The sequence below is a fragment of the Phragmites australis genome, chromosome 2 (assembly GCF_958298935.1).
Source record: "Phragmites australis chromosome 2, lpPhrAust1.1, whole genome shotgun sequence".
Classification (NCBI taxonomy): domain Eukaryota; kingdom Viridiplantae; phylum Streptophyta; class Magnoliopsida; order Poales; family Poaceae; genus Phragmites; species Phragmites australis.
The window spans coordinates 36,165,289-36,174,533 of record NC_084922.1 but is presented as its reverse complement, the minus strand read 5'-3'; the positions used below and the strand labels follow the sequence as shown (position 1 = coordinate 36,174,533).

The 9,245-nt window shown below is 44.9% G+C and overlaps 1 protein-coding gene across 1 annotated transcript; it reads right to left on the bottom strand.

Annotated features, from left to right (window-relative positions):
• Positions 1-5,584: 5,584 nt before the first annotated feature.
• LOC133910051 (transcription factor MYB86-like) lies at positions 5,585-7,433 on the bottom strand. Its single transcript, XM_062352575.1, has 4 exons — positions 7,077-7,433; positions 6,831-6,960; positions 6,519-6,634; positions 5,585-6,289 (listed from the first exon to the last, which is right to left on the bottom strand). The coding sequence occupies exons 1-4, from the start codon at positions 7,207-7,209 to the stop codon at positions 5,742-5,744; spliced, it is 927 nt and encodes a 308-aa protein (XP_062208559.1). The 5' UTR covers positions 7,210-7,433; the 3' UTR covers positions 5,585-5,741.
• Between the last annotated feature and the right edge of the window lie 1,812 nt (positions 7,434-9,245).

The window sequence follows — 9,245 nt, the reverse complement described above, 5'->3', positions numbered from 1 at the left end:
GCCTGCCGGTGAAAAAATATGCGCCCGCATGCCCTTCCGGTTCGTTAATTTGGGTGAATCAACATAAGATTAAGACACCTCGCAAAACAATCCCTCGTAAACAAAAAAAAAAAAAATCAAAATAAGATATTTGCTAACTTGGCAGACATGTTTGAGGCTATTGTCAGTGTAATAGGTAAGAAATGCCTCCCCTGATAGGCACCATACTGCCAAATGTCAATCGGCGGCAGATATCCTTAAGACCACGATCTTACCGCGTGACAAGATGAAGCTCAGGAAGCTCAGTCGACCAACCCCTTGATCGAAGCATCAAGGTCTTGTAACCAGCCCCTGCGGGCCACAGGGCACCTTTCGGGCCACAGGGCACCTTTCGGTGAGTATGGTCATGGATAGACGTGAAGTTAGAGTGACATGTTCCATATCATTTAATGCTATAGGATGACCTTGCATATGAGTGTGACATCGTTCGACGGATGGTAAAAGGCATGTTGAACGACCGGAGAAGGTCGAGGGTGTCTACCCCCGTCATGATGAGCTAGAAATAGGTCTGCTATATGGTTTGGCTATGTTCATATGTACGCTTTTACTTTCCCCTTTTATATAAAGGGGATGACCGACTTGTAAAAGGGGATTAGAGAAAATACACCAATTCATCCGATTTATAAGAAAATATACAGAGCGTAGAGCTATTATCCTACAAGAAATCTGAACCTGGAAAACTCTTCACGTTCTTACGTCCATTTGATCCATGCATAAGAAACGTAAATAAATGCGTCCATCGTTCGGTACACCCCACATTATTGTTAGGGATCATCCCCGTCAGTTGCACGCCAGTTAGGGCGCGTTTTTCGCGTTTCTTCAGGTTTTGAGACTATGATTGGGCTACCCATGTCCGAATCTATGATGGCCGTGGAGTCCCATTTCGAGGACCTCGGCCTTCGTGAGTCTTTCATCATGAAGTATGACCCAGACGAGCCGCAGATGGTGACAGGAAGGTCATAGCGAACTATTTCCCGGTTGACTTGATTGGTTCCCCTTGGTCCTGCTCATGAACCTCCCCTACGGGTCGATTCATTCCTGAGAAGACTTATGCAACCAGTTCATCACTAACTTTTAGGGAACCTATGCCCGACCAAGGATCGAGGATGACCTATACCAGGTCAGGCAGCGGGCATAGTGAGCATTGCGAGATTACATCTGGTGTTTCACCGAATGCCAAAATACCATTCCGAAGATCATCACATTATGGAGGGAGGTCAGAGACCATAAGATGGTTGATAAGTTGGCCACCAAAGAGGTTCAGATCACTATCGAGCTCTTTGAGATCGTGGACAAGTGCGTTCAGACTGTTGAGGCCTGAGAGCGCCAGATTGGCTCCAAGCAGCAACCGACCTTTGAACAGGCCATCCTTTCCAAAGGGGCTAGTGTAGGATCAAGGAGGAATGTCTATGTCAAGGTTTGCAACCTAGGGTGACATGTAGGCAATAATAATTCTAGAAATATAAATTGTATAATGTAAATAGACTTAAGTAGACAAATCAAAAAGAAGACACCAGTTTTTTTAACATGCTCTCGGAGACTTGCCGTCTCCCCTAATACACGTTGAGATGGGTTTAAGCCTTTAACCGTTCCTCTATCAAGTATGCAATTCTCACCACGAGAAGAGCTCACTATGAATAACTTGATCTTGAGCCGGATTAATCCAATAAACCACTCACTACCTCGACTCCACTATAGTTGCACTTTACCGCTCTGTCAAGGTGTGCATAAAACCTCTCACAATCATATCGGACCTTCTTACAAGCTTCTTTGAGAAGATCATCGTATCACGACGTCACCACGACATCTAGGTGGTGGCAAACATCAAGAGGAACAAGCTAAGATGAACTCGACTCTCACCAAGTACCTAAAGCTCAATCTCTAATGAAAATACACTTGATTCTTGCCTTACAACCCACTCTATATGCAACACGTGCACAAATATGTGGGGAAGACTTTACTTAGCTCAATGATACTCAATGGGGGTAGGAGAGTTACTCCAAGTTGCTAGATATGACGTATATATAGGCCACAACCTAAAATGTAGCTTATTTAGAGGGCTACATATCCCAACTGATTGGTTGATCTAAAATACATTGGATCAAACCTAAAACATAGTCCAAAGATCCATCACAATGAAAACTGCATGAACCTTAATCTTTTGCGAAATAAATTTACAATCTAAAGGTTCCATTCGATCAAGGGTTAAACACTTTGCAAACTTAGTGACATATCATACGGAGTAGGAACATGTGCTTGAGCTATTTGCAAAACTCATTTACAAACTATAGCATCCTACCAAAGAGAGTATGCACGTGCAAAATTGAGCTTATCAAAGAATGGTAAAAACTCAAGTAATTGTCTAGATCCCTCTTAATAGTATGACATCTATCCTACCAATATGCTTATTTCTCTTCTCTAATCACCATTGATCAGTAAAAAAAATGCTCTACATTTTATACCTTTGCCTTGAGCTAGCCATCTTTTTGAACTTTACAAACACATCATCCAAGTCTCGATGTTTCTTTTAGGCTTGTCATCAACTCTTCACTTATTCTTGGTGACGATGTTCATCCTCGCTTCCCATCTCAATCCTCTCTTGATCTTCCGAAAGCTTGATGAAAATCACTTGATTGATTCCCATTCACCAAGCATAGAAGATTTTTCTTTTCATATCATCTTTATCCGATTCACCATCGAGGTATGAACCGCAAGCATCAAGCACACAAGTTATCCACAAGCTTGTCTTGATCTTATTTTTTCAACTCGACTCATTGAATATCTCAATTTAATATTTATCTTTAGTTACTTGATCTCCATAAGCAACTTTGATCTTCACGCTTATTGTCAATATTCTTAAAGCTATCCTCAAACTCCGAGGTCTCTTGCGCTCTAACTTCTTCTTAATCACATGAGCATCACTTAGAGCTCAATGACCTTGATGCATATCTTTTGATCACATGGTATTCCTCAACGAATCTATGATTTATCACTTAGGCATCTCCTATAGAACAACCTACTAACAATTCTCAACATAATTGTTAGTTCATAGGTATTATCATTAATTATCAAAATCACATTTAGGAGCTAGATACACCTTTAATCTCCCCCATTTTGATAATTGATAACAATATCAATAGATGGTTATATTTGGAAAATGAAGCTCTTAGTATACATCTAATCCAAAGATACAATGTATATTAAGATCAAGTTTTGGTAGTATTAAACACACTAAGTTTTTTGAGATTACCCATTAAGATTTTGATGTTAGTAGTGTTGGAATTTGAAGAGGTTTTTCCTTTAAAATTCGAATTTGAGTTGGAGTCAAATTTGAATTGAGTAAAATTCCTTGAAAAAGAAAAATGAAAGAAAGAAAAAAAAAAGAAGAAGGAGGAAGTGGCCTGACCGAATGGGCCGCTTCAAGGCCCAAAAGCCGAGCAGCCCACCCGGCCAGCTGCCTGCCCTAATAGGGTGCCTGGCTGCGCGTGTGCTGGAGAGCAGCCGCCACAGAGGCGTGCTGGGAGGGGGCTCCGCCCTTCTCGGCTTCTCCGTTGGTCGTCCAGCGATTTCGGCGCGCCGTTGAGGCGTGATGGGGTGGCGGCCGTGCTTCTTCCTCTCTCTAAAAGGCAGGGGCTCTCACCTGTTCTTCACCCCCGAAGCTTTTCCTTCTGCGAGTTTTCCCTCTTGCTCTGATCTTCAACTCTCTCTCCGTTTCTTCTTGCGCGAGGCTGTTCCGGCTTTCTCCGGTGGGGCGTAGACCGACCCGGTTGAGCTCTCCGCTGGGTGAGTTCCCGTCGGCTCTGAGTCGCCGGCCTCGTGCGGGATTTTTGGAGCCGCACCTTCTGCTTGTTTGGTGCTCAGCTGATTCGGTGACCGGCTGCGCGTGTGCGCGAGGAGATCTGTGGTGTGGTGATTGGTATTTTCTGGGCTGTGCCTTCGAGCACGCCATTACTTGCAGTGTTCGGCGGATCCACCTTGGCCCGGTGATTGGACTTCGGCTGTTGTGGTTTCTCTGCTTCTTGCGAGTTGGTTGTGGTGTGCCTCACAGCCGGCTTTGTGGCATTGTATCTCCGAAAGCAATTCCCAGTTGACCTCGGCATAGAGGGGGAATCTCAGTTTTCTGGGTCAGCGCATTTGCGTGCCTTGCCATCTTCATCTTCCCGGACAGTAAGCCCGTTTCAATCCTATCTTTAAATTCTAGCGTGCAATTTTGATTCATATTTATATACTCTGTATATGCATGCTAGAATTGGCAATATTCTGCTCTGTGATGAATGCGAGCTAAGTGCGATTAGTGTATCATTTGAGCTCTTTTGCTGGGCTGTAGTTGCCGGTTATTGATCTAGCTGAAATCCTGTGATTAGTCTCTGTGTCCACTGTGGTGTGGCTTTGCCACCCTCTGGTCAGTGGTTCTGTGTTGAAAAGAGAACTCTGGAAAGCTTTGGTGCTGTCTGGTTCGGTTGGCTTGGGCGCCCTTTGTATGTTACCCTTGATCTGGTGTCACTTTGTGGCATTCTGCTCTGATCAGTTGTAGTCGGCTGTATTTGATATTGTCTGATCTTGATGGTTTGGGCGCCCTAGTGAGTACTGTGTTCGGCTGTCATTCTCTGTTTGCCGACTGGTACTGTGCTTTCCAGAAGAGTTCTCTTGATCATAGACTTGTGTAGCTTGGCCTAGCTTTAGAGGAGATTTGATACACTAATCGGTAACATCTTAGTATGTGTTGGTGGCCGTTAAGTCGGCAACTCGCTCTGAGAGCCATGACTTTGTTTTAATATATGTTCATGAGTTATATTGCTTCACTGACAGTCTTGTTTCATTTGTATTCATGAGTAGCTTATGTGTTTTCATATATGCTTTTGAAATGCTCATGTTTACCTATATGAAATATGTTGTCAGTTATGTTTTTATACATTCTTATACATTCAGAATCAATTCATTCGAAAAGTTGCTAAAACGTAATTTGAAACAACAAGTAGCCTCGCCTCAGCTTCGGACCGACGGCCCATCGTTCGGTACTCTAGATTCATTATCGAGGATTATCCCCCGACATCTCTACTTTTAGTGTAGTTGATACAAGATGCCTTGATCAAACACCTCAAGTATATCCCTAGCTTCAACTCGACGAATTCTGGAAGCTAGAAAAACCCAAATCCACTGCCAAACAGACCCTTGACAGGTAGATGAGTCGTATCTAACTCCTAAAACTTTCACCAATGATGATTCCTAATTTAGACCATAACAAACGCAATATATTGTTATAACAGATTTGGTCATTACTACACAAAGTACTTTGAGTAAGCCAGACTTCAGGGACCTTTTTGTGATGACTCTAACATATTTGTCAAAATTAAGAGGTATGACACTGGGCAATTAAAATGTAGTTTGTGTAGGTCATAGTATGCATCATGCATCTATGCGTGGAAAAGATGTAAATTTTCATCAATAAGAATCGCTAGCAGGAGCACATATTCAAGTACATGTACACTATAGCTGTTTAGAAGTTTCAAGTACTTCCATCTTGGTACATGACTAACACCCAGTTATATATACTTATCCTCCCTACACAATATATATGTAAACATATTTACGTATAACTTAATTATGTGATTACTACGCTGAAAAACATAAGTATATATTATTTCTACAAATTATATGTATTTATCTGATACTGCGCCTGCGTGCTTGATCAATCCATGCAACTATTTAAGTGCTCCAAACATTGAGGGGATCCAACAATGAGAAGGTTGCATGCCGGTGTTCGCCGAGACGCTGTCGACAGATGAGGCACTGGCCGTCGACGTCGAGGAAGACCCCAGGATGGCTTCCATGAAGTCCACCACCGGGCTCACGGCCGCCTCGGCAGGGAAAGTGCCGGCTCCCTTCGGTTCAAGAAACACCGGGAGGCTCCGGACCACGGCACCTTCTTGGGCCACGAGATCGGCTGGCTTGCACTGGCCTCCGATGCCGGCGCCGTTATCCGGCGGGTAAGCGTCCGCCGCGCGGCACAGCTTGATGAACTCCCCGTCGACGGCGTACTGGAGATCTCCGCCGCCGTGGACTATGTGGTCGGGGAGGAAAAGCTGCTGAGAGCCAAAGTCTGCCCATGCCGCGGGATTCTGCACCATGGAAGGAGGTGACTGCGTACTCACTCCTTGTGCTGATGACGAATTGTCCGGTCCGTGCAGTGACGCGCATCCTGCCGCTGTGATGCCCTGTCCAGCTCCATCCAGAATGCTGTAGTACAAGTCTGCAGCATTGCAGCAGAAATCGAGTTAAATTGTGCTCCATCACATGGTATGATTAATTGGTGTCAAACTAGCTAGCTCTATCCAAAGAGGAAACAGCTGAGGCCACCATTGTCACACCATACGCAACAAAGAGAAGCTTCTAGGCGTGAGAACTGGCACGCACAAACGGGAACTGTAAAAATGTAAACAGTTTAACACAGGATTTTCCTGCAGGGTAAGAGATGTTACCGGGGTGGAGGCTGCCCACGGCCTGAGAGATGAGCTTCTTCTTGATGGTGGAGTTCCAGAAATTCTTCACCTCATTGTCTGTTCTACCAGGCAGATGCTTGGCAATCTGGGCCCACCTGCAGTGCAGTAAAGCACAGTAGCTCACATTTAGCTAGCTCAATTGCCATTTGTGTCCCTTTCCTTATCCGAAGCAAGTTAATGCGATCGTGCATTACTCGTATATTGGCAATTGCATGTAACTGTCATGCAGGGAAAGTTGCAGGGTCACATGCATAGCTAATTTGCATGTAGGGCCGCCCGGCGAAGGATTACCTGTTCCCTAGCACCCTGTGGAGCTCAATGATGAGAGCCTCCTCCTGCTGCGAGAAGCTTCCCCTCTTCAAGTCCGGCCTCAGGTAGTTGATCCACCTCAGTCTGCAGCTCTTGCCACACCTCTGCAGCCCTGCATGGATGCACCGATACACAGAATGAAGTACGCTGAAGTGAACTTTTTCTTGCCGCTATCACACAATTACACGTATGTCACTGCATCTGTTTCAGATTACGATGAACGCGTACCAGCTTGTCTCGGGACTGAGCTCCAGCAGCCATGGCCGTGCGTGGTGATGTACTTGATGAGCTTCTCGTCTTCCTCCGGTGACCACAGGCCCCTCCTGACCTTCTGCTTGTTGCAGCAGGAGTGGTACCCCATCTCTCCCTCTCCTCTAACTCACAAGCTTCTCACCTACACACAAGGATCAAGAATGCAGTTCCATACCCACTTGAGCTTTAGTAGTGCATGGTTATAAAGAAGAGGAGGAGAGGGAGAGCAGTCTGCAGCATGCCAAATGCATCCATGCAATGGGTGCATCCAAGGGCAGGCAGGTTAAAAGCACGGGCAGGAAAAGTCGGCCCAAACCTGTGCATGCAGTTGGAGCCCTAGGTAGCTACCCTAGGGGCGAGCGGCAGAAACAAATTTTACAGGAACAGATAAAAAAGACACCTGTGAGATCTTGATCTACATGTTGCGTTTATGATCCAACAGCTGAGAAGAGAGACACATGTCACACTGAGAGCGGAGGTCTTTTGAAGAACCAGATTATGTAGAATTTGTTTCCGCCAGCTGCATGTATGTTACGTAGGTTACTTCAAAAGTGAGTGGCTTCTTATAAAAAAAAAGTGAGTGGCTCAGAGCACTTCATGGCTAAGGAGTTAGAGGATCAAGTTGACTGGAGGGCACTTCGGTAATTCGACCCCGCCTTTTATGATAGGAGACTTGTGTGATGGGGTTCGGCCCCGATGCTAGGTAGTTTTAGGAACTCCTGTACTGGGCGTGAGTGATCGGCCACATCTGATGCCTGTGTGATGTGCACTACTACTGTACCCAGCGGTGAGTGCGCTTTGCTTGCATGCGTGAGAAATTTCACTGCTGCTTTTATCAGTACGGCCATAACTGCTTTGGTTTCTTCAAACAACTCGAGCATGGCAGTGCCGCTACCATTTAGACTAGTATCAATTCGTCTATATATCCAATGGTCCATGTGTCCTGATCAATCGTCTATATTTATACTCGAGCCTTAAATAGTCCAGATTCTTTAGCATGTTTATTGTTCTTACTTACCATGGGTTCTATAAAAAAGAGAGAATTTGTTTCGAAAAAGAAAATAAAAAGAGACAACGCAAGCAGCCGTTCGATCATGATCTCGATCACGATCAGATGATAACGAGGGGTATCCTCTTGTGTAGGGTGTGGTGTCCCGTAGAAATTTTCTTGAGCATTACCGATTTGATTATAGCGCTTTTATAGTTTGTATATGAAAAATAATTAAGCAACGTACAATTCATTTCACGTTTGACAAAACGGTCAGGGTTTGGGATCCTCAGGATTCGTCTTTTTCTTTGGCATTACCGATTTTTCGGGGAGTATTTGCCAAAGAAAAAGACAAGAAGCAAGAACTGCAAGGTCATGCATATGCACGTACGTGTTCACGAGGACACGATTAGGTTGCTTCCCCGAAAAGATTGTAGTAGCAATTAAGTCGAGTAGGTGGCCTTCCGTATTTATCAGCGTTCAACAAATATCTGTGGAAAATTAAAGATACAAGCTATATATGGATCCGAAAGGTACAAAATGCTGTAAATCGGTAAATCTTGATGTCATGTTTCGCAGCCAGTTCTTGCTTTATCCAGTGGCATCAAAGATTAGCGAATACCCTCAGTTTCAGAAGAAACGTCAAAAGATTGGTGAATGCAAAATCCAAAATGCATTACCTTTTTACAACACAGCCATGCATGCCTACCTCTAGCTAATATGTATTAAATCTGGTGACACACTTCATTCTGTCAATTTAGCACAACTCTTGCCATCGCACTCGATTCGACCGAGACCAAAGATGAAATGCTAGCTGATCGAGACTAGTATTTGTTGGCCAAGGATTGATGCAGAAAAGTGGAGCTAGCCGGCGGTTCTTGGACAAGAACACCGAGTGGACTGCACCGGTGCTTGCATGCATGCATGGGCCATGCAGAAAATATAGGAAACGCGACAACACGTAGCATTCGCCGTACGTGCACCACGGCCGGCCCGCTCCCCTGATCGATCGATCGAACGAACGAAGCGTGCACCCTACGGGTCATGTGCACGTCCCTCGTGCAGTTAATGCGCCGGGCCCACGAGGCATGTCATAGCAATACGTACGTGTACCGTACTGCTGCTTCTACCATGCATACTACCGCGATAATGTACGA

Bases quoted from the DNA above. Each gene is read 5' to 3' on its own strand.
- LOC133910051 (XM_062352575.1), bottom strand. From the start codon at position 7,209: ATGGGGTACCACTCCTGCTGCAACAAGCAGAAGGTCAGGAGGGGCCTG. The intron at 6,961-7,076 runs GTACGCGTTCAT...GCATCCATGCAG, and splicing joins CTCAGTCCCGAGACAAGCTG to GGCTGCAGAGGTGTGGCAAG. The intron at 6,290-6,518 runs GTAACATCTCTT...GCAATGCTGCAG, and splicing joins CGTGGGCAGCCTCCACCCCG to ACTTGTACTACAGCATTCTG.